The sequence below is a fragment of the Panthera pardus genome, unplaced genomic scaffold (assembly GCF_024362965.1).
Source record: "Panthera pardus isolate Hobbes unplaced genomic scaffold, ASM2436296v1 HiC_scaffold_22, whole genome shotgun sequence".
In the NCBI taxonomy this organism is placed as follows: domain Eukaryota; kingdom Metazoa; phylum Chordata; class Mammalia; order Carnivora; family Felidae; genus Panthera; species Panthera pardus.
Window position 1 is genome coordinate 62272731 of NW_026526788.1, and position 26327 is coordinate 62299057.

The 26327-nt window shown below is 41.1% G+C and overlaps 1 protein-coding gene across 1 annotated transcript in view; it reads left to right on the forward strand.

Annotated features, from left to right (window-relative positions):
* SORCS3 (sortilin related VPS10 domain containing receptor 3) overlaps window positions 1-26327 on the forward strand; it is a 594679-nt gene that overhangs the window by 176713 nt on the left and 391639 nt on the right. The window contains exon 2 of the mRNA XM_019459374.2: window positions 5443-5510. Coding sequence (XP_019314919.2) covers window positions 5443-5510 — 68 coding nt within the window. The remainder of the gene's footprint in view (window positions 1-5442; window positions 5511-26327) is intronic.

Consider the following 26327-nt stretch of genomic DNA (forward strand, 5'->3'; position numbering starts at 1 on the left):
AAGAGCAGGCACAGGGATGGCTTGAACATCTGGGGGCATTAGAAGACACTAGATGCCTGGGGCCAAGAAAATTGGTAGTGGATGGTCAACAAAGACAGCAGCAACTGATTTCATAAGAGGCTAGTCCTGCCCTTTATTGTCACTTACTATGTAAGTCCCTTATTTTAATATAGTCTCTTAATATATGAATTATTTATTATATAATGTATGCATTATATATGTCTCCTGTTATAATTAGTCCTCTGATATATTACTTATTAGATATTTATGTATACATTACATATAGACACATAATAAGTCTCTTGGTAAATATGGTCCCTCCTTGTTATCGCCCTCTTCACTCATAAAACTTTTTATCTACCCATAGTTGGCCATAGGTTGGGCTTCCTCTGTCTTTCCTGCATGATCCCATTGTCCTTTGTGCCTTCTTTCCCAACTTGACATGGCCTATGTCTCTGAGTGGCTCATGTACACATGACATTGCATTCAACACATGACTGCTCTTGCCCCTAATGGCCCGTGCCACTCTACCTCCATACCTTTTCTTGTTACTGGAATGGCTTCCTCCCCTACCCTCCTTTTTTTCTATCGATCTCAGTTCAATTAAAAAAAAGAAAAAAAAGTGAATGAGCTCCATTTTAGTTTATGCATATTCTTAGCATACTTTAAGTCCCAGTTCATGTAATCTTTCCTTCATGGAGACCTTTCTGATCACACTCTATGGACTTAATTGCTTCTTCTTTTCAACTCTTATAGCACATTATCTGTACCTCTCAAATACATTTATCATCTCATCTCTTCTTTTATTGTTCTGCATCCATAATTCACTTGTAGTGCCTGCCAAGTGTCAGGTGATGTGCTGTGCATTGAGGATGCAGAATTGAATGAGACCTGATTTCTAACCTCAAAGAGGTCACAATCTAACAGACTAGTCAGACATACAGAAAAGTCATACTGACCCAATGTGATAGAAGCTATAAGAGATAAATGACCACAGTATAATTCCAGAGATGTCAGATACCAATTTAAGGGTGTGTGTGTGTTCGTGTGTGTGTGTCTGTGTGTGTGTGTGTGTTTACACATTTCTCTCTATATAGGTCTTTCTAACTATGTATATACACACACATACATGTCTGCGGATTTCTCTTTATACTGTGTGTGTGTGTGTGTGTGTGTGTGTGTGTGTATGTATATAGCTTATATTAAGAGAGAAATGCTATTTACTCATGAATTATTCCAATGTATTTTCACATTTAAGGCAGCAATCCTGCTGCCTGGAGGTCTCTCAGCAGTTTGTCTCTCAGCAAACCTGGGTCTCTCAGCAGTTTGTCTGGGTCTTTTCTCCTTCCATAACTCTGTTTCCTATTTACTTCTCCAAGAACAAAGAAAACAGAAGTTCCCTTCATCCTTGGGCCTTGAACTCTGGATCTCTCCCTGAGTCCCAGAGTTTAGCTGGTGCCTTCCCAATTCACCTAAGAGGAGCCCAGTAAGTATCTGTGAACTTCAGGAGAGAATGTGCAACTCCTTGAGGGCCAGGGTGTGCTTTTCTCCTCTCTGTGTGCCTCCTCCTTGTCTTGCACACAACTGGCTCACAGAAACACTTGCTGCCTGGAGTAGCATCACATTAGAGCAGAGTGAGCACAGCGTGTCATATAGCCAGGGGTGGAAGCGCTGTCTCCTGCTAGTTCTGTCTCCTGCTAGTTGTGTGCCTGGGGTGGGGGTACAATTAGCTTAGCACTTGGGATTCAGTTTTCTCATCTATAAAAGGGGGATATTATATTTCACTTGCTTAGTCTCAAGAATTTGTTGTGAGGATTGAGAAGCACTCCATGTAGTGTTTATTGCCTGGTAAGGGTTCAATTAACGTTTACTCTTTGCTTTTCCTTTGCTGAATTTGACTGCCAGCTCTCATCTGGGAGTATCTTCTGAAGAGGAGTCAAGTCAGGCTTTGCTGTGGATCCAGGATTAGCCCTTTAGCCTTCCCGCACCCCACATCCCATCCGCTGGTGATTCCTGAGGCACACTCGTATCCTCTTTCTGATCTGAGTCCTTGCCTTGTGGTCTGGGGCTTAGTGGCTTTATTGCATCTGCTTTCAGTTTTCTTCCCTAATTCCCTCCTCTCTGGTGGCCTTCAGAAGGCTCTGAGTGGTGAGAGAAGCCAGGGATGGGCAGGCCTTGTTTCCCTCTTGGTTTTGTTTGCTTGGCACAGAGTATCTCAAGGCTAAAGGTTACATTATCATCTCTTCATCGCTTTATTACTGCCCTTCTGTGCTGGCACCAGGGGAGTGGAAGCTTCCAGCCCCTAATTCACCCCTTTCCTCTGGGAAATGCAGGGCTGATTTTGCGGAGGCATTTTCCTCATACGTCTCTTTCTGCATGCTTTCTGAAGTTCGGCTACATTTAAAGGACAGGATGCTTTTCTAGGTTAGGATCTCAGCACGGTGCAAGGGCAGTGTCACTGCAGCAACAGTGTTGGGAGAGGAATCATAGTGGGATGGAGTCTTTCCCAAGTGTAGTTCTCCAGTTACCACAGGAAGATTTCTGGACCCCACTCAGGACCCACCAAGTCAAACCTGCTGGGAGTGGGACCTTAGAATCTGCATTTAAAGGCTTTCTGGTGACTGTTAGCTCCAGCTGTACTCATGACATGGAAGAACAGTGCCCTGGGCACTTGGTCAAGGTCACACATTATTGAGACTTTAACCAGTCCCTTCCTTTCTCTGTGCATCAGTTTCCCCATCTGTACAGTGAGGGAAAGAGACTAGATTAATACCATTCCCATCTGAAGACTATGATTCATCACCAAAACACCATTATCTTCTATTGACTCAAAATGATTATTTTTAGGAACCTTTGACATGTTGAGCTTGCCTGTTAGGGAGACAGAAGTACAAAATACGAACCCCACCTCAATCTAGCTGGGAACGCAAATCCTGTGACATCCAGAAGGTAACAGGATAGCGTTTGACTAAGTGCCAAGTTATGTAATTCCATTTTAAGTGCGATAGGACTTTAGAAGAGGGATAACTCTGATGGCTGGTATGGTCCTAGGAGGCTGCCTAGAGAAGGTGGGCTTCAAGTTGTTTCTTGAACAACAGGCAGGCAGGTGCAGGTGGTAATAAAAGGCTGAGGCACAGTTGATACAACATAGCATGGAAGAAAGAAAGCAGAGGTGTGAGAACAGGTTTGGCTTATTTGCAGAGCCTTGAGAAACTTGGATTGCTATAGCAGAAGACAGCGTCTTGAGAACTGGGGAAAAGTGGTTGGAGGAGTGTGTGTAGTACATGTGTGTGGGTAGTGCATGTGTGTGTGTGTAGTGTGTTACATACCAGGCTAAGGAGTCAAGTTCATTCTGAGGCAGAGGGAACCAGGACACTGATAGAATGAGAACAGCTCTGGGCTCTTTCCAGGGCTTTCTAGACCCAGTTGTTTGTTAGAAGCTCTCTATTGGTTAAGTGGAACTCTTACCCCCTACACTTCTTTCTTCTCTCTGTGTGGACTTTGCACTTTTTGGAGGTTTTTTGATGTCCCTGAAGGCTTGATATTGGGAGAAAATGAAATGACCTAATTTGCTCCTGCAGAGCTCTGGATGGGTGTTCTGACCTATTTCTAGAAAAGCATAGTTTTGAGTTTGTTTGTCCAGAATTTGGGATGGCCAGCACATAGCCAGCCCCTGTTTTTTACATAGTGACTGTGGGAATGACTTTGTAGATGAGAGAGGATAAAAGAAAGGGGAGGTGAAGTGTGTTGTGTGGGTTATCCAGCAAACAGGATTATTGGTGCATTCCTAGGCATTTGGTTGGGGAAGGTGGGGATAAGTCCCTTGTTTTCATCAGCCCCTGAATTTAACAAATGAGGAAAACTCCATGAATGGGAGAGGCAAGAACCACTGAGTGGCTGTGGGGAGCAGTTCTCTGCAATGGATATACACTCCTTACTGTTGTGCTATGTCAATAGGACAGGTAGCTTGGTAGATTTTACTGTTGTGCAAATAGCCATGTCATTGATATTTTTCTTGGCTTGGCTGTTTCTTGCCCATTCACCACTCTCCATCAAAGAATGCACGCTTGGGAAGAGCCCTTCCATTGTGGCCCTGCAGAGAAGTTGAGCATCCCAAACCAACTTTGCCATGGACTCTCTCTGACCTATAATGGGTCACATCCTTGCCTCTAATTTTTTCTTAGTTTACATAAAAGTAATGGAAATGGTGCGGACAGACCTCATGGGGTGTTGGATGTTAGTAAATCTCAAAGTGAGTGTTCTGTTGTCAGTGAGATGCCATAAAAATGTTCAATATAATGGCTGATTATTTTTCTTTAATCTTAAATAGATACCTAGAATGGGAAAGTCCCATCTTGGTAGCAGAAATTCATTATCTTGGAAAGAGTTTAATGGCTGCTGTGCAAATGAACTGGAGGAAGTTAAATTGTGGAATGGGAAGGAACTGAAAAAAGTGAAATGAGTTGTGCATTAAATTTAGATAAACACAATTATGTGTAACTGGATTATCACGTGTGCAGGCAGGCACTGTATATTAGGCACCTGTGTTTTGATTAAAATCGATTCAGGTGCATGCACTTGGCATCCTTGTGATTCGGAGTTGTGCCTAAGCCACTGTCCAGGCACACAGTGGGCAGGCAGGGAGACGTCTGATATCCAGGTCCCCAGCTAGAGAAGTTTAAAGGGCCTAGGACCAGACCGGCCCACGACCATTTCGGGAAACTGCTAACTCTATTAGAGAAAGCTCCAGCCCTCTTTCATGTACAGCTTCCTTTTGGGTTTCTGAATTTCAGCTGATGTCAGGAAAGTGGTCCCGGAGTCCAGTGGAGTCCAATGACCTGCTTCTTACTCCATGATGAGGACAGATGCCAAATGGTAGATGGCAGATGGCATCAGGGGATGTTGGGGACTGGGTTTACCTGCCATTCAAGTAGATGCGGCTGCTGAGGCGCTAGTAATGGAAACACAGAATCTCTTTGAACCCGTCTGTAGATGGAGAGAATTAGGCTCGGTTGCTTCTTACCATTGGGTCCAAGTCTGTAAGTCAGAGTCATCTCCAGATCAAAAGCAAGCCCATCGTCTGATCCCTGGGTGGCTGTACGAGTGATCAGAGCCAGCCGGCCAGCACCTCACCTTGAAGGAGGACAGATGTAGAGAAACCACTGTCGATAACCCAGTTAATTCCTGTTGGCTTGTTTTACTTCAAATGCAAAGCGTCGTCAGGATTAAAATAAATGCTACCAGTTACAGGAATGCATTAAATTAATAATTGTTTTCCCTTGCTTGATCCTATAATACCCCTCCACTCAACGGATAAATACTAAACCCTCCTCTGGGTGATTTGAGATGCACTGTATATTGTTACACAAACTAAAGTAAGCTTGCTTTTTTTTCCTCCCCTTTTGTTCCTCTTCTCTGCCCTCCTCCCCATCCCCATCACAGGTTATACTTATCCTGACGAAGCTGTACGACTTCAACCTGGGGAGCGTGACTGAGAGCTCACTCTGGAGGTAAGTGGATTAGAGGTTCTTAACAAGCTTCTGTGGCTTGGCTCACTTGAAGAATGCCAGCCACGCGGCTGGGGGGCACGTTTTGGAAGAGGCAGGAAGCAATCCTCCTCATGGAAGAGCCCCTTAGCCCCCCAGGTGGAATGGACAGCCCCACCTGTGAACTCCCGTAGCACTCTGCTTATCTCTCTGGGGGCCTGTCACAGCCCTGCCTGCTTGGCACCATTGTTGCTTCTGCGTTCCTGCGCTGTCTCGTTCTGCTTGAGGGACACACGTCTGGTTAGAGAGATCAGGGGAGCATGCCCGGAATGAGAAGAGCTGTGGGTCAGGGAGTCTGCTGAGGGGAGAGTCTTGCCTTGGGCGTGAGTCTTGGCCCAAGGACCATTTCCGGCCCTGTGCATCTGTGAGATGCTGTGGTTCTTACCTGTCCTTGTGGGAATAGATACACGTGGGGATCAGGTCCAGATGGGGACCTTCATGGGCTTCTTGATACATATATTTTAGTATATTCACTATACATATTTATAAATGCTTACTGTATATTAATGTCTATATATTTAACAAACATTTACTATATATTTAATAAATTTAATATACGTTAAAATGTATATTGGTAATACATATATTTTAATATATATCGAAATATGTATTTTATGGCTGCAATGGCATAAAGATAAGTGTGTTAATATAGTATATGGAAACTTTTTTCAGCCTCAAAGTTCATTTTTTGTTTGGACTTTAAAAGAAATGAAACATGTTTGTGGATCCTTAAAAGTATGGTAAGCCCTTGGCACTGTGCCCATTGTGCCTGCTGGATAAGTCCGCTCTGACGAGACGCGGGTCACGGGACAGAGAGAAGGATGCGGGTGGTTAGATCAGGGAGAGCTTGACTGAAGCAGAGGCCTGAGGACTTTCTCTGCACCGGGCGCTTTGGCGCCCGGCTCTACACAGCGCATGCGCACACTGCGGGCAGTGCCAGGGCAACAGCAGATTCCATCAGTCTCTCTGAGTCAGCACTTCAGGCTCTGGGAAGGCTGTGTTGTCTGTCCCGTTTGCTTTGTCATTTGTAAACACTGGGGAGGGGGCACTGTCACAAAAGGCTCTTCACTGGGCTGCCTCACCATCCCAGACCTCTGTCCTGAGGGTTTCCTGGGGTCTTGGAGCAGAAGTGGTCTGGGGCATGAATATCTGTGTGCCTTGCTTCTTCTTCATCCCACCTGTTTGTTTGCAGAGGACTGGCCAGAGTTTGTTTCCCAGGAAGGGGGAACAGTCACAGCATCAATGAAATATTTAGGGGTTAATTGCTCATATTGACTCAGGCCTGCCTCCATTCGCACAGGATGTCCAAAACCTAACTTTGCTGCTCAGTGAAAATTGGCACAGATATAAGAAAGCACTGTTCCTCTAATAGATGAGAGCATGCCTGTTTCCACTCACACAGGGCTCCCGGGGAAGTAGAGCCTCAGAAAACTTCCTCTCAGGCCCAATCGCAGTGATACTATGGTGATACCTGAAGCCTGACTCGCGCACTGCCTTCGGAGGGCAAATAATAAAAACAAGCCAGAAGATCCTGCCCTTACAATTGGAGAAGCTCTACCTGGCAGCCCATATTTCAAGAAAGGTTTGGCTAGGTCTAGGGGTGGGCCAGGCACAGCCAGGGGCCCATGCCCAGGCCCAGGCCATGCTTACTGCTGGAGGCCCTTAAGTAATGAAGTGTGTGGCCTGTGGTCATAAGAGCCAGTATATTCACTGGTGTGTACCAGAGACCATAGGCAGCCTAAGGGCACCCTGATGTGCTCTCGCCAGGATTCAGACCCCACCTCACCCACCCAAAGAGCTCTGTAACTTTTTAACCTCTTTGTATCAGTTTTCTGGGGCTGCTGTGACACCGTACCACTAACTGCCTGGCCTAAAGTGGCAGAAATGTACTGTCTCTCAGTTCTGGAATGTGGAAGTCTGAAATCAAGGTGTCTGTAGGGCCGCACTCCCTCTGAAGGCTCTAGAGAGAATCCTTCCAGCCTTGGCGGCTGCTGGCATTCCTTGTAGCTAAGGCTATGATCCTCCTTCTCTGCCTACGTCATCTCCTTGGCCCACTCCTCTCCTGTCCCTTGTAAGGACGGTTGCCATTGGAGTTAGGCCCAAGGATAATCTAGCATGATCTCATCCTGAGATCCTTAAATGCATCTGGAAAGATCCTTTTTTTTGTCAAACAAGCTCTGTGACAGGTTCTAGGGGTAAGGATGTTGAACATATTTTTCTGGGTGGTCACCGTTCAGCGCATCTCTCTTTCCCTGGATGTAAGTTGGAGATAGTACAGAAACCCCCTTTGCTGCAACCACATTGTTCTTGCCTTCCCTGAGACACATCACCTTGTCCCCTCCACGGCCCTTACCCTCGCCACCTTTTTCTGCTCCTCTCCAAGGCGGGGCGGGCAGTGCCTCTGTTCCTTACCCTCTCGGTTCCTCTAATCAGGGAGGCCTTTCTCCAGGACTTCACATTCCATCACTCAACTTGCATTTTCCTCCTTAGTACTTACCCCCATCTGGCATGCTAAATATTTTACTTATTGAATGATTTATTGTCTGCCTATAACCACTAACATCTAAGCTTGTAGAGAGAGACTTTTTTCCATTTTAATTCAGGGCTATACTCTCTGTACCTAGGACAGTATCTGGCACATAGGAGATACTTAATAAATGTTTGCTCAATGAATTAGTGGATGATTTGCAAGGACTAAATGAAATAATAAATGTAAAAACCCTTAAGAGTGGCTCACACGTAGGAAGTGTTCACTTAATTGTAATGATTGATTATTATAACCCTCTGTGTTTATATAGTGTTCATCCCATTATTGACTTTGTTTATAAGGATCCAATGATGTCGGGGTCCATGTGATGGAAATTATAGGGCACCAAGGGGATATATTCTGTGATATGGATGAATTAGCAGAGATCTTCAGGGGATTAGGGAGGGGAGAAGAGTGATTTAGATGGTTGTTCCTTGTGCTGATTAGAGGGAATTGAAGTATCGGTTTCTAGCAACAAGAGGATGTTCCTCTGTAGACAGGATTCTATGAGCTGGGGGTTGGACTGATGGGTGGGATGTGACTTGGCAAGTGAGAAGTGGAAAAACGTCCTTACTACAAGGGAAAAGGGCAGGTAAGCCTGAGCTGCAGGAGAAAAGGGAGCCAAGCAGCAGGAAGAGAGAGCAGCTGGTCTTGGACCAGGGAGGGAACGTTTGGGTGGGTCTCTTCATGTTCACAGAAGGAGCCAAACCAAAGAGTGTTTGTTACACTAAGCATGGTTTGCAGATAACAGATTCATATGGTGTGACCTTATAAGGATTTGGAATGCTGGTGGATATTGTAGGCTTTCCCTCTGGATAATTGTTACATATGAATGTGTTTTTGTGCTCTGTTTCCAAGGGTTCATGGGTCTGATAAAGCCCTGCTTAGCAACCCCTGCATAGAGCTAGAGAGAGAAAAGGGGCTGTTTCTATCCTTCGGGGGAATTTTCCAATGTGCTGGGGCCTCACAGCATTTCTTCAAACCTTGCATTGTCTTTCCTGCTCATCCCCTAGAGATCTGCGTCTCCCATCCTCTTTTCTGTCCCGATAATGATGATGTATTTTGCAGTTAGAGCCTAGAGCACTGTGATCTTCCTTACTAACACAGTGTGCAGAGAAAAAGAAACTAAATTAAACACGCACCCTTTCAGTTTTGTGATTTGGCCCAACATGCTTAACCAAGTTGAAATTGAATTTAGGGGATTCTTCTTCAATTTTCTGTACAGCAGAGGAGCCTGGAGCAGCAGCTGTCATGACAAGATGACACTCCCTGCCAGGTTACAGTGGGATATAATTATTCGCCTCACCGGATTAATAATTCAGAGGCCATCTACTTCTAAATAGACAAAAGACTGTTGAAAAGCATTCAATAGGGTAGGGGTATCTTAAGCCCTCATGACATTCTTTCTGAAACTCCTCGGTGCTGTTATCCTGGGGGGAGGGTCAAATTTTTTCTCTACCAATGCAAGGATGGCTGTATATTAATAACTGGTTATTAGCACAACCATCTGTTTGTATCCTTTAGTCAATGGACATTTTCCATAGAGAATTCATGCTTATAGACTTAAGGAGGTTGGGGACTGATATTTTTTTAACAGACCCAGGGCTGGGGTGCCTGGGTGGCTCAGTCGGTTAAGCGTCCGACTTTAGCTCAGGTCACGATCTCGCGGTCCGTGAGTTCGAGCCCCGCGTCAGGCTCTGGGCTGATGGCCCAGAGCCTGGAGCCTGCTTCCAGTTCTGTGTCTCCCTCTCTCTCTGCCCTCCCCCGTTCATGCTCTGTCTGTCTCTGTCTCAAAAATAAATAAATGTTAAAAAAAAAATTTAAAAGACCCAGGGCTTCACTTTCGGGGTGTTTTCAGTCCATAATGTGTCAAATCTGGAGGTTGCCCATCAGTCAAGAGTGATGCTGGCCCCCAGTACTGTTAGATTTGATAGAAGCCTGACCCAAAAAAGGAGAGATAAGTTCAGATTTAAAGGCTGAGCATTAGTTGATCTGTTTCCTGCTCATCGACGTAATTAAGAATAGAAGCTCGGAGACTGGTGGCCTGGGTTCAAGTCCACACTCCTCCACTTAGCCACGGAGTGACTTTGAACAAGTTTCTTCACCTCTCTGTGCCTCCATTTCTTTACTGTACAATGAGGATTATACGGGTGCCCACCTTATAGTGTGGTTATGATGTTTCACATGAAATACAATGTGTGAACTGCCTAGCATAGTGCCTGGTATACAGTGCCCACCCGTGGAAAACGCTCAGGGAGGGTTGGTAATCCTATGGAATCTGGTAATTGATCTGCTTCTTGGTGCCGGCTCCTCTTCCTGACAACAGTGTGAGACACGTTGTGCCCTTAGAAAAGCAACCAGGTTGCTCAGCCGTTTTTCCTAGGGCCCAGAGAGCAGAGAGAGGAGTTCCGGGGTAAGGTGTTTATGGAGCATACCGCCTCCTGGGCTCATCCTCCTGGGAAGCTTCCCTGCCCCTCCTCCCCGAGTGGGGTGCCCCTGTTCTGCTCACCACCGGCACCACTTACACTGTGTTGTGATTTGTTTCCAGCCTGTGAGCTTCCCAAGAGCAGGGGCAATGTGCCTTTCATGTTTCTGGATCTATAACGCATAGCACTTGGGCTACACGAAAGAAGGGCTTGGAGAGCTGAACTGAAGTACCAGTGGCCCCAAATCGGCTGCAGCATCAGCCTTGCCTTGGCCTGTCGCTTTCCTTGTATTGAGTTGTCTCATCCTCCTGCCACTGGGGAATCCAGTGACTTTTCATCCGGTTTGCAAGCTGTTGGCTGGACCATTTATTTCCTCCCCTAATTGTTCTGTCAGTGACCTTTCTGGGGGATGCTGTATTTTTTTTTAATAGAAAATGGAGACCTTTGGATTTATTAATTTTTTGTTTGCCAAGAAAACCCTGATAATAATTGCTAAGACTTCCCAGAAGTTATTAGTTTACAAATTTTAATGACACTCATGATTTATTTATGTGTTTCCCTCCCTCTGCAGCTGCTCACCCCAATTCCTTAGTGGAATTGCTGCTGAATCTGAGTGAATTAATGGAAACAAAACTGCAGATTGGAATGACATTTTTTTGTTAGGCTGTTAATTAAAAACTTCCCGTCCTATTCGCTAGGCTCTTCATATGTGAAGTCCCGAAGGCTGGGCTGATGATACAGGCTGTGAAATCCTCTCCCTAGAACTGGGGCCTCCTTCTATTTGCTTTCAGTAGTAATAAATCTGGTGAAAGCTCCTGAATGGGTCACAGAGCATTCAATTGAACAGATATTAATTGAGCATCAATTATATAAGCAGCCCTGTGCTCATTGCTGGGGGATGCAGGATAATTATGTCATGCTTGTTATCCTCGAGGAATGTTTCGTTTTGTTGAGAGGTAAGATTAATGTACTAGGAACCAACATCAGGCATATGCACGAATAATATGTATATAAAAAATACAGTGCATTCTGCAAGAAGTTGCCCTGCTATAGAAATACTTATATTTTTATTACCACCCATCTCATTCTATAAAGGGTGCAAAATAATTCTAGGAAGGAATTAGAGAAGTGATCAATATGGCACCTATTTTTTGTTTTGCTGTTTAATATAAAACATTTATTTCTCTGTTAGGGTGTGAAACTCTTAATAGGAAAGGCTCTCTCCTGTACCATTGGTTCCCATGGTTCTCGGAAACACTGGGTAATTGGTGGGATTGAATATGAGTAGTGGATAAGGAGTCGGTCCTGGATTCAGACTGCCTGGATGTGAATCCCAACTCTACTGCTTATTAGTTATACCACCTTGAGCAGTGTTTTAATTTCTCTTAGCCTCATTTACGTACCAATATAATGGGATGACAGTAAGACCTGTCTTGTGAGAGCTTTGTGAGAAGTCACTGAGATGGTACATGTAATGCAAAATGTCTGTAATCTAGTCATAACTTAATATAAACAGTAACATCTGTTGATAGGTCCACATCTGCCTAGCCCAGCAGCTTCCACCTGGTTCCACATGACAGTTGTGCTGGTAACTTTAGGAGGGCAGGGTGCAGAGCACATCTAGAATCCTAAGCACGTAAGGCCTGGATGTGATACACTTCTTTTGAGAGAACACTGTGGAGTCTTCCTCTTTGCATACTAATCTGTGCTTAGCAAAAGGGCAAGGTGAATATATTTCTTGGTTTTTCTACACCAGATGCTGATAATGATTTGGAGTATAGGATACAAACCACAATCTGATTTAAGTTCCCCTAACATAGTGTTGAGTTAACTCATCTGTTACTGGTTATTTTCTTTTTAATGCAACCATAAGGGAATCTAAGCACATTGAAGAGGTTTGTTACCGTCCAAGTACTTAACATGGAAGTCAGAGTGGGATCATGCATGTTTTTCAAATTTGGCATATCCTCACAATTTCTTGTGGAATGTGCTAAAAATCTAAATTCCTGGGTCCTGCCCAAGAGATTCCAATTTAGTAAGGCTGAGGATTACTCTGGATGTATAATTTTCGAAGTGCCCTAGTGGCCTCTTAACATCATGTAGGACCAGGAATCAGTGATCTAGGAGAAAGCCTGGTTCTGGCCCATCTCAGTTACCAGTAAATTGGATTACTCTTGCCATCCTTCTGCTTCCTCATAAACAAAGGTATGAGGTGAAATGATCTCTCAAGTCTCTTTCAACTCCGAAGTCCACAGATTCTTCCACCTTGGGAAATCAAACAAGAAGCCCACACAGTGGGATTTATGATGCGCAATGGATAACGCCCTCACTCCCGAGCATAGCCACCTTCCTTAAAAAATCAGGTATTGTTAACAACACATACACAACCCTGCTGACATGCCATGCCACTCACTGATGGATAGTGGCCAGTTGGCAGGTATTAGCTAGAACACCTCTCCAAACTACTTAATTTAAATTCATTAAACGAAGGGAGCATCACTCAACTTGTGAAAGTCTTTGTTCCAAAAAACAGAATGAGAAAGGGGTTTGCCCTAAATATTGAGCCCTCAAACATCTTACTTTGTTAGAGAATAGAGAAATGAGAATACTGGAGAATGGGGTCTGGATTGCAGATTTGTTGTTTTCCTATTTATTATGGGAAAGAGGGGTTCTTTTTATGGCCTAGTCTTTTTGTCTTCCATGAGGCAGGACCCAGACATGTATAAATCTTGATTTTTGTCCAGTGGCTGAGAGAATGTAACACTTTTGTATGGATCATGTCTGTTGATTGTTATTTTATGTTGTTTTCGCTTTCATCCAAATGCAGTGCCATTTTATCGCAATCATAAATAACCTCACCGTTTGGAGAAGGGGTGTGAAATTCTGCCCATCCCTTTCCCGAGCCTGTGCTCCCTCTCATTTTCCCAGCAGGAGATTCATTAGCTTTCTAATGAAGTTAATAAGTAAACAGGATCAGACAGTCCCTTCTAAAATAACATTTATAAATGGATGCATTTCCCTACTCTCTAAGGTAAGCCATAATTTATTTCCCTGCCAGATGTCCATGTGTGTAACACTATGATAGGTGGATCCTTGGAATTTGGTTTAAAACCCAAGGGGGAAAAAAAAAAGAGGAAAATTTTCAACTCACATAGAGCCTATCTATTACCAAGTTTATAGGAGAGTGGATTTTTACCAACCCCATTCCTGCTTATGTATATACAATGCCTATAAAGATAAGGTAGTCAAGCTTTCATGGTTACTTTCTCATCATTTGGTGGTCAATTACTTTATTGGACGTCCACTGTAAATGTCTTTAGGAGGCCTTTGGCAGCTTCCCCACAAAGACCACTGCCCTCGATATTATTTGGAAAGCAATAAACTGGTAAAAAGACATGTTCTGTTTTCTCTCTCACATGTCCGTGAGGTTTCTTTTCAAGAATTGCTGAACTTACAAAGGAGGCATTTCACACCTTGCTGTCTAAATGCTTTGTACCCAAATTAGAGCTAAAGTTAAGTCTTAAAATGCAATACATAGATAGGGTTTATCTTTAAAAGCTCCCCCTTTCAGTGGTACTTATCTCTTAAACTGGTATACTATTTGTAGTCACTGCCCACATGAATGCCTGGCACGTCTCCTATTTCTGGGAGGAATGTGAAGCCTGTGCATTGAACATTCCATTTTATGGATGGATGAACTAAGGTCCCGAATGGGTTGGTGCTCACTGATTCAGATCTGGGACCCAAATCTAGGTCTCTCCATTCTCAGTAGCCCCCTGCTCTTGCTGTTACATTAGTAATCACTCTTTCCTGGCCTTTCTAGCTCAGCCACCATTCATATTTCATAAGAGATCTATAGCCACGGGGTTGCGCTGGGGACTAGGAATGGGTTTCTTGGATGTTTGTCTAAGTGATTTTCAATTCTGGTGGATCATGAAAATCACCTGGGAAATATAAGACAAGCCAGTCTCCTGGGCCTCATTCCAAACCTATTGAGCCAGTTTCTGGGGGTGAAGATCTAGTTGTTTATAGTTTTAAGTTTATTTATTTTGAGAGAGAGGAAGAAAAAAATGAGAGTGGAGGAGGGGCAGAGAGAGAGAATCCCAAGCAGGCTTTGCACTGTCAACACAGAGCCAGATGCAGGGCTTGAACCCACAAACCGTGAGATCATGACCTGAACTGAAACCAAGAGTCAGATGCTTAACCGACTGAACCCCCCAGGCTCCCCAAGTTGTTTATAGTGTTTAAAGAGCTCCCCTCTTGATTCTGATATAACTGTCGACCTAAGAGAGGTCATGGCCATCTTTACTTCTGAAAGGTGCATAAAAACTTGTTGTGGGGAATTCCCCCTTAGCCTAGCACCTTTCCCTTGTATCTATTATCCTTATGTCTGGTTCACAATGAGAAGCACAGTCATTCATGCCCTCATCTTTATAAATGACAACCATAAAGGTTAATAATTGGAATGAGCTCTGATACTTACTAATTAGCTCACATTCTGTCAGCATCAAACTTGTTTAATTGGCAATTAACATTGATTTTAGAGAGTGGTACCACAAGAGAATGGTTACAAGGTGCTGCTATCTGTGGAGTTGTGCTTGAGATGAAACCTGTGAGGCTGAGTTGGCAGCTGGGAATCCAGGTTCCCTGGGGGTTTGGAAGGGCCCACAAATGGGAAATAGTTTCCAGGTGATTTTGGAAGGCTTTCTATTCATAATACTTGGTTGCAAGCAATAGAAGTAATCACTAATTTAGGCGAGATGTAGGATTTGTTGGAAGGATACTGGGATCACTCCGTGTTTGGAGGAACAGGTAACAGGAAGACTCCAGGAAGGACCAAAATCCTAGGCCTCTCTCGGGACCATGGTATGTCATGACTCTATTCTCTGCATCTCCAGGGACCACAGCATCTGAATGTCATGGTTCTACTCTCTAGCGAGCTGCCATAATATGACAACAACCTTCTCCGTGATTTAAATTCCCAATAGAGAATTGGAAGGCCCCCTTGAGTCAAGCAGGCAAAACTTTATGTTTGGGGGTGAGAAATTCCCAGTCTAGGCTGGCTTTCTTATTCATTCCTGTGCATAGGGAGACTGGGACCGCTAGAAAAAAAAAAAAAAACAAAACAAAAACAAACTAGGGAAGAGTTTTGGGAATACTAGACCAATAACCTTCAAGGGTATCAAATGTTTTCTGAGGTATTCTAATATAAAGGAGACTTAAAATACACTACATTTTAAAGAGCATCCCTTCACTTGTACTATTAATTTAAAAGACTAATTTAGAATGTGTTAGGGAATGTCTAGGAGCTTTACTTGTAAAGATACCACTTATAACAACCTTGCAAGGATTTTATTCCATTTTGGTAGAGATGAATCTGAGGTTTTTATAATCAGCAAGTAATGGACATTAAGTTTGACCTCACCCCTGTAAAACAAAAATACATGCTTGTCTGACCTTGTCATACTGCCTCCCCAAATAATTTTCAGTTCAGGGTCTAGTTAGTGAGCGCCTTCTCAGTTTTGGATGCTGCATTGCCATATCTGTTCTCCTGAACTTTAGACAACGTACCATAGTCCCAATAGTCTCCATAAATGATGGCATTGTGATTAATTAGACATGTTGCCAAAAATTCTTAATTTTTGGCATACCTCCTTCCCACCACCTCACCCAGAGATGCAGCAGGTAAAATGCTCGTAATCATCTGCAAATTCTCACTCATTCCGTTTATGGTTGTTGAGTACAGAGTGTTCTATGGGATGAGTGTGACATTTGTGACCATATACATTTTCAATTGAAATTTTTGCGAGACAAATGAAGATACACATACAGCTTTAAGAAATGATACAGATTGAGCTTGTGTACTCTCTACCCAGTCTCTCTAATGGTAATATTTTATCAAACTATAATATCACAACAGTGCATTGACATTGATACAATCATCAATGTTACACAAATTTGTTGTTCTCATTGGTGTGTGTGTGTGTGTGTGTGTGTGTGTGTGTGTGTAGGTTTGTCTATCCACCACTGCAATGAAGATACTGAACAGTTGCATTACAAGAATCTCTCGTGTTCCCCTTTTATAATCACATCTACCTCTCTTTCCCCAGACCCTTCATCACTAAACCTCGGCAACCTCTGATCTGTTCTCCGTTTATAAAATGTTTCATTTCAAAATGGTTAAAGAAATGGAATCATACAGTATGTAACCTTTGGGGGTTACCATTTTCACTTAGTGTAATTCCCTGGAGACTCACCCAGATTGCTGTGTATCAATAGTTTGTACTTATTGTTGAGGAGTATTCCACGTATGCATGTACCACAGGTGGTTTAACTTTTTACCTGTTGAAGGACATTTGGCTATTTCCCAGTTTTTTGTTGTTGCAGATAATGCTGTTATGAACATATGAGTACAGGTCTTTGTGCAGAGATAAGTTTTCATTCCTCTGGGACAACTGCATAGGAGTGTGATTTCTGGGTCATGTCGTAGTTGTGTGTTTAGTTTTAGAAGAAACTGACAAACCTTTTCAGAGTCGCTGTTCCATTTTATATTCCTACCAACAATGTCTGAATGATCCAGTTTTTTATAGCCTTGTCAGCAAGGCTTTCTCACTACTTTTAATTTTAGCCATGGTAAGAGGGAGGCAGTAATATCTCATTGTGGTTTGAATTTGCATCCTTGATAGCTAATGATGTTGAACATCTTTTCATGTGCCTACTTAGCATCTGTATATTGTCTTTGGTGAAATGTCTGTTCATGTCTTTTGCCAACTTAAAAATACACTTTAGAGATATTATGGAAATACAAGAAGCTGTACATATTTAATATATATATATACATATATATTTAATGTATATATATATATATATATATATATATATATATATATATATATATATATATCTTGGTGAATTTGGAGGTAAGTGAAGCTGTCACCACAACCTCTGTCATAAACATATCCATCACCTGTAAAGTTTCCTGCTGCCTTCTTTATTCATTATTATTTTTTGTGATAAGAACTCTTAACACAAGTTCTACCATATTAACACATTTTTAAGTCTGCAATACAGTATTGTTAACTATAGCTTTATGCTATACGGCAGATGTCTAAGACATGATTATCTTGTATAATTTAGAACTTTGTACCATTTGATTAATACCTCCCCATTTCTTCCTCCTTCCAGCCCCTGGCCACCACCATTACATTCTCTCCTTCTATGAATTTGATTATTTTAGATTCCTTATTCAAGCAGTATCATGTATTTGTACTTCTGTGTCTGGCTTATTTCACTTAGCGTAATGTCCTCCAGTATCATTTATGTTGTTGCAAATGGCAGGATGTCCTTCTTTTTTTAAGACTTAATGTTCCATTGTATGCGTATACTACATTTTCTTTATTGATTCATCCATCAGTGGACATTTATGTTGCTTCCATGTCTTGGCTCTTGTGAAAAATGATGCAATGGACATAAGAGTACAGATATCCCTTTCAGATTCATATTTAAATTCAAATGGATATACACTCAGAAGTGGTATTGTTGGAGCATATGGTAGTAAAACTACCATACTGTTTTCCATAGTGGCCGTACCAGTTTACATACCCACCAACAGTGTGTGGGGGTTCCCGTCCCACCACATAATCACCAGCGTGTATTATCTCGTTTCTTTGTTAATCTACATACTAATAGGTAGGAAGTGATATCTCATTGTGGTTTTGATTCACATTTCCCTGATAATTAGTGATGTTGAGCACCTATTCATATACCTGTTGGCCATTTTGTATGTTTTCTTTGGAGAAATATCTAAATGTCTATTCAGTTTTTAGTTCATATTTTAATTGGGCTATTTTTTTTTTTTGGTGTTGAGTTATAGGGATTCTTTATATGTTTTGAATATTAACCATTTATCATAATGTTATATGATTTGCAAGTATTTTCTCTCATTCCGTAGGTTGCCTTCTCATTTTGTTGATGGTTACCTTTGCTGTGCAGAAGCTTTTTAGTTTGATGTAATCCTACTTGCTTAGTTTTGCTTTTGTTGCCTGTGCTTTTGGTGCCATATGCAATAAATCATTGCCAAAGCCAATGGCAAGAAACTTTTCACCTATTTTTTTCTTGTAGCAGTTTTTTTTAGCAGTTCTATGGTGTTAGGTCATTTGCTTAAGTCTTCAATTCATTTTGAGTTGATTTTCATGTATGGTGTAAGATAAGGATCTGGTTTCATTCTTTTAGGGGTAGTTACCAAATTTCCCATATACTGTTTCTTAAAAAGCCTTTTCTTTGTTCATTCTGTATTTTTGGCATTTTTGTTGAAGATTAGTTGACCATATATGAGTTGATCTATTTCTGGTCTCTAGAGGTCAATTTTTATGCCAATGCTATATTGTTTTGAATACTTTGGCTTTGTAATATATTTTGAAATTAGGAAGTGTGATGCCCCCAGCTATTTTTTTTTCTCAAAATTGCTTTGGCTATTTTGGGTCTTTTGTGGTTTCACATGAATAATTTTAGGATTATTTTTTTCTATTTCTGTGTAAAATTTCATTGGGACTTTGATAGAGATTACATTGAATCTATAGATCACTTTGAGTAGTATGACATTTTAATAATAATAATTTGTCTAATCTCAACACATCTGTCTTTCCATTTATTGGTATTTGCTTTCATTTCTTTCATCAATGTTTTATAGTTTTCAGCATATGGGTCTTTTACCTCTTTGGTCAAGTTTATTCCTAAGTATTCATTTTGATGTTATTATAAATGAGATTTTGTTAATTTCCTTTGTGGATAGTTCATTGTTAGTGTGTGGATGGACCTTGAGGGCATTATGCTAAGTGAAGTAAGAGACAGAGAAAGACAAATACAATAGGAGCCTTCTTATATGTGGAGTTTAATAACAAACAAAGAAAGCAAATTCACAGATGTAGAAAACAGATTGGTGGTTGCCAGAGGTTGGGGTGGAAGGGGGTGCGCAGAATGGGTGAAGGTGTTCAAAAGATACAGTCTGGTAGTTATAAAATTAATAGGAACTGGGGACATAATGTACAGCATGATGACTGTAGTTAATAATACTGTACTGCACATTTGAAAGTTACTAAGAGTATACATCTTAAAAGTTGTCATCACAAGAAACACAGTTTATAACTATGTGTAGTGATGATGGATATTTACTAGACTTATTATGGTGATCATTTCACAGTATGTACAATATCAAATCACCGTTTTGCACACCAGGAAGATGTTATATGTCCATTTTATCTCAACAAAGAAGAGAGAAATACAACTCATTTTTGTATGTTGACTTTGTATCCTTCAACTTTATTGAATTTGTGTATCAGTTCTAATGGTTTTTTTTTCTTGAGTCTTTAGGGTTCATACACACACACACACACACACACACACACACACACATATATATAAAATTATAATAGCATGTTGTCTGCAAACAGATAATTTTACTTTTTCCTTGGATTTGATTGCCTTTTATTCCTTATTTGTTCTGGCTAGGTCTTCTGGTGCCATGTTGAATAGCAGTGGTGAGCGTGGTTTTTTCCCATTGAGTGAGAGATTAGCTATGGATTTTTCATACATGGCCTCTATTGTGATGACTAAGTTCCTTCTATGACTAAGTTGTTGAAACTTTTTTGGTGGGTGTGAAAGGATATTGAATTTTATCAGATGCTTTTTCTGCACTTCTTGGGATGATCATGCAATTTTTATCTTTTATTCTGTTAATGTGGTGTACCACATTGATTGATTTGCATATATTGAACCTTCCTTGCATGCCAGGGATAAATCCCACTTGGTTATGGTATATGATCCTTTAAATGTGTTGTAAATTAGGTTTTTGTTCATATCTTGTTGGTGATTTTTGCATATATGTTCATCAGAGATATTGGCCTGTAGTTTTCTTTTCTTGTGGTATCTCTGCCTGGGTTTGGTATCAGAGTGATGCTGGCTTCAGAAAATGAGTTTGGAAGAATTTCTTCTTTTTCTGTTTTTTGGAAAAGTTCAAGAAGGATTAGTTTTGATTCTTCTTTAAATGTTTGGTAGGGCTCACCTATGAAGCAATCTGGTTCTGGGCTTTTTTTGTTGTTGTTGGGAGTTTTCTGATTATTTCAGTCTGTTTGTTATTGGTCTGTTCAAATTTTCTATTGGGGAGGGGGGTTCAGTCTTGGTATGTCATATGTTTTAGGCATTTATCCATTCCTTCTAGTTTTTCCAGTGTCTTGGCATGCAGTTGTTCATAATGGTCTCTTATAATCTTTTTTTTATTTCTGTGACATCTGTAATGGTTCCTCTTCTATTTTAGAATTTATATATTTGAGCCTTTTCTTTATTTCTTAGTCTGAGGACCTTTTGGTTTTTTATATCTTCAAAAAACCAACTCTTAGTTTTGTCAGTTATTTAATTATTTTTTAGTTTCTATTTTATTGATTTCTGCTCTTAACTTTATTATTTTCTTCCTTCTGCCACCTTTGGGCTTAGTTTCTTTTTCTTTTCCTAGTTCCTTGGGGTGTAATGTTAACTTTTTTAAGATGATCTTTTTTAATCCATGTGCTTATGGCTATAAACTTCTCTCTCAATGCTGCTTTTGCTTCACTCCAGAAGTTTTGGTATGTTCTGTTTTTGCTTGTCTCAAGATATTTTCTAATTTGCCTTTTTGTTTTGACCCATTGATTAAGAGCATATATTTAATTTCCATGTATTTGTGATTTTTTAATTTTTACTTTTCCTTTTGTTACTGATTGCTAATTTAATTCCACTGTGGTCAGAAAAGATACTTGGAGTAAGTTAAATCTTCTTACACTTGTTAATCCTTGTTTTGTGACCTAGCCTATGATTTGTTCTGGAGAATGTTCTGGGTGCTGCTGTTGGATGGAATGTTCCATCTATGTCCGTTAGGTTTACTTGGTCTGTAGTGTTGTTCAAGTCTGTTTCTTTATTGATTTTCTTTCTGGATGATCTATCAACTATTGAAACTGGGATATTGAAGGTTCTTCCTAGTATTGGGTTGTTGTCTATTTATTCCTTCAGTTATGTCAGTGTTTGCTTCATATATTTAAGTGCTCTAATGTTGGATGCATATATATTTATAATTTATGTATCTTCCTATTGAATTAACCCATTTAAAGTTATGTAATGACATTCTTTTTTTTTGTGACAGTTTTGATTGCCATAAATAGAGGCACCCCTATGCTCTGTTTTGGCTACCATGTATACAGAATATCATTTTCCATCCTCCACATTTAGTGTTCTTAAATGTGAAGTCAGTCTCTCCTAGGCCGCATATAATTAGATCTTTTTTAGAAAAAGATACATTCAGCCAGTCTTTATATTTTAATTGGTGAGTTTAAAACATTTAAATTTAAAGTAACTATTGATAAGTAAGGACTTACTATTGCCATTTTGTTAATGTTTTCTGTTCTGTAGTTTTTTTTCATCCTCTCTCTCTGTCTTCCTGATGATTATATGTAGTGATATACTTTGATTCCTTTATTTATTTATTTTTTGTATTTACCCAAGGTTTTTTTTTCTTTGTGGTTACTATGAGGCTTGCATAAAACTTTTTTTTAATGGGGCACCTGGGTGGCTCAGTCAGTTGAGTGTCCAACTTCAGCTCAGGTCATGATCTCATGGTTCGTGGGTTCGAGCCCCATGTCGGGCTCTGTGCTGACAGCTCAGAGCCTGGAGCCTGAATCAGATTCTGTCTCTCTCTCTCTCTCTCTCTCTCTCTTTCTGTCAAAAATAAACATTAAAAAAATTCTTTAAAAAATTTAAAGTTATAATAGCCTATTTTAAGCTCATAACAGCTTAACTTAAATTGTATACAAAAATTCCACACTTTTACTTTCTTCCCGCAACATGTTAGATCACTGATGCCAGAGTTTACCTTTTTTTACATATTATTTATGCATTAACAAAATACTATTATCTTTTACCTTTTATACTAGGGTTAAAAGTGATTCATACACCACTGTTACAGTCTTGAATTATTTTGTATATATTTACTTTTGCCAGTGAGATTTATACTTTCATATTTATGACAGCTTTTGTACGTTGAATCTTTTAATACCTGAACATGGTATACCTCTTCATTTATTTAAGTTTCTGTTTTTATCAGCATTTAAGCATTTTCACCTATATATGTTACATTCAAGTGTGTACTTAAGTATTTTGTTTTCTTTGGAGTGATTATAAAAGGTATTGTGTTTTTGATGTCAGTTTCCACATGTGTATTAGTGAACAGAAACAGAAATGCATTTATGTTTTGTCTGTTGGTCTCGTATCCTGTGACCTTGATCAACTCATTTAGTATTTGTGAATGCTTATCGTGGACTCTGCTCTGCTAGGTGCCTTTTGTTAATCATGGAATAAATATATTATGGGATAGAGTGAAGTTCCCCAGTGAGGGCTCTAAGTCCAGGAGATTTGGCTCTTTTATGACCATGCATTAGGTCAGTTCATTTAATAAGACTTAGCTATGTGCAGTATCTGTGCTAAGCACTGTGGACCATGCAAAGATGTAAAAGAGATCTTCTCTCTTAGAAATCCCTAGCCGAGAGAGACAGAGAAAGGTAGAGATAGAGAATACAAACATTTCATATTATTTATTGTTAGAAGGAAATATAATAGAAGTTTAAAACAGAGGCCTGAGAAAAGAAGATGCTAATTCTAGCTTTGGGAGTTCAGGGGAAGCTTAATGTGGAGAGCAGATATGAGGTGGGTCTTGAAGGGAGAGAAGGACTTTGATGGGTAATGTGAGGTGACGGGCATGCTAGATAAAAAAACATGAAAATCAAGGGGTAGAAAATGACGAGGACAGGTTTGGAGAATGTTCACGAGACTGGGGAGTTGAAATATTGGTTCAGGGCAGGGAAAGTGACTGAGGAAGAGGTGGGACAGGAAGTGAAAGTCACATTGGGGAAGACTTTGGGGCCTGATTGAACAGTTTGGAACCTTTTCTGTGGGATAGAGAGGAAAGAGCACAGGTTTGTGAACAGCAGCTGTAAATGATAGTTGTGCTTTAGAAAGGGTGATTTAGTGTGGAAAAAGTTGTAGTCTGGAAGGATCAGGATTGATATGGTTGGATATTTGTATTTTTTTCTCTTTGTTTATTTATGAATTCATAAATGTATGTATGTGTTTGCTTGTGTGTTTATCTTCCTACCCTTGTAGATCCTCTAGAGATCTGAGTAGTCTGTTTATTAGGTCAGGAATGAGGAAGTCAGGAAGCCTAAGCTCGATGCCCCCTTGCTTGAGGGAGACCAGAAATTTGCTCCCCACCTTTCAGATGTATAAACATGGATTCTATACCTTTGGGGTTAACCTGTGGTGACTGGCTTATGCGTTGGACCTGGTGAGGGGCCATCAGGGACATGGCATGTTTCTCTGGCTTCCTGAACTCAGGCTAAGGTCAGACTTCAGTATTCTGAAAGCATGGGGCAGAGGATAAAGAAGGTGGCCTGACTTCATAAGATTATTCCATTTCGTTCCTCAACATGTGCTCGCTGTGGGGATAGGGGAGGGGGGGGGAGTAACAAGGCAGCCTGTGTAGAATTTAGAATTGCACCTAATTCTGATTTCCTTTGATACTTTGATACCTTATATTGGCATTCTCTTTAAACTCATCTGCCTGGATTCCCTAAGATTTGAGAATTGAAATGTTACACAAGATTGCCTCTGGCCAACAAGGAAGTAACAATGAGTTTCCTAAGCTTCTATTTTACTTCTCATTTTTGCGTATTTAAATTTTTATACCATAATTTCACTAGTAAAGACAATTTTCCAAAACTTGAAAAATGAAGAGTACTATAAAAAAATAGTCACCATCTATAATCCTGTTCATTACCATTGTTTCAGGATATGTATACTTATCCATGTTTTACCTATCCATTTTTGCATAATTGAGATCCTCTTGTGTCAACAGTTTTGTTTCTTATTTTTGTATACCATTTGAGTAAGCATTTTTTGTGTGACTCAAAATGTTTTGCAAACATAATTTTAATGTTTGCATAATAGTGTATTGTATTGCTGTTCTGTAATTTGCTTAACTATATTCATCTATATTGGAGATTCGGATTGTTTTAACAGTTTCCCACTATTTTAAAAATGTTGTAATGAATAACTAGAAACATAAATCTGTATTTTCATCTGCATTTTGTATTATTTCCTTAGGAGAGACTTCTGGAGGAGAAGTTTTGAGGCTGTAGTATATATTGTCAAATGGGTGATGAGAAAGTTGCTTTTCTGAAAGTCTTATGCTGGGGAAAGAAAACCTTGAAATTGAAAGAGAGAAGTTAACACACTGCACAGTGCATGCATGTACGTGTGTGGGCTGCTCATAGCTCACACGTGTGTTTCCATGCTTTAGGGTAATCTGTGTGCCTAGAGTTATTGTAAGATCATTGGAATAAGACTTGGGTAGTAAGATCCGTGAAAATGATGTATCCCTAGATGCCACAAAGAACATGCATGTCTCCTGCTAACTGAACATATCCAGGCTCATCTGAACTGGTAAAATGAAAACAGTAATAACCACATCAATAATAACAGCTGCTCACACTTACTGAGCACTAATTATGTGCCAGGCACTGACTCGAGTGCTTCCCATATGTTTAAGCTACCCTTCTAATAAACCAGCTAGGTAAATACTGCTGTCATCCCCATTTTGCAGCTGAGGAACCCGAGAGTCAGGGAGTTCAAGTAAATTTCCCCCAGGCCGTGCTCTCTTGGGAAGTGGATGTGCAGGGATTTGGATCCGGGCCCTCAGATTCTAGAGCCTGTGCACTTAACCTCACTGTGGATAGTCATTAATTTAGACCTGACCAAGGTTGGAAGTTGTTTTGGGGGTTCTCGACAGCCTAGGTTTACGACTCACCTAGTGCAAGTCTCATGTGAAGGAAGGAGACATGGAGAAAATTCCTCCTGGATTAGACCCAAGGCACTGTCTTTTATGGAATTGGCAGAGGAGGGGATGGGGAGGGTCTAGTCTCTTCCTTCTATAAAGGTTTGGAATAGCCCTGAACTTCTTCTCTTAATAAGCCATAAAGAACTTTTTGAACACAGCTTACCTGTTCATACCTGTCTTACCTGTTACCTGTACCTGCTTACCTGCACACTCCTGAGAGTCACCACACAGAAAGGTTAAAAAGCACGGACTGTGGCACCTCCTGGCTGGGTTCAGATCCCAGCTCTGCCAGTCCCCAGCTCTGAGCTCCAGGCACATCTCTGGGCCCCACTTTTTCATCTCTAAAGGAAGAGTGATAACATACCCACTGGGCAGCTGAGAGGACACCATGAGTTCATGATGGTAAAGTGTTTGGAACGGTGCTGGCTCACAGTAAGCCTGCGCTCTGTCTGTATTTGCCTCAGTTCCTGTCAAGACCGCTCTGCCTCTTGTCCTAATAATCCCTCAAGGCTCCAGTGAGGGCTTGTGCCTGCCAGGGCTGATTCCCACGTTCCCCAGACATAACCAGCACTCGCTCATGGAGCGCTCCCACCTGCTCGATGTCACAGGGATTGCAAGAAAGCGAGCAAACTGCCTGCACCTTAATGCTTCCCTCCAGTGTGGAGGCAGATGTCAAGTAATCTGTGAGGTGGTCCAAGGAAAGCACAGTGTCCCCAAGACACTGAGGCTGCAGGAACATATTGAGGGGAAGGATCAGGGAGCGCTTTCCTGGATGTACAAGTTTCCTGGGGCTGCTGTAACCAAGTACCACAAACTACGGGACTTTGGCCACAGGAATGTATTGCCTCATTCACTGCTCTGGAAGCTGGAGGTCCAAGACCAGGGTGCCAGTGGGGTGGGTCCTTCTTGCTGTGCGA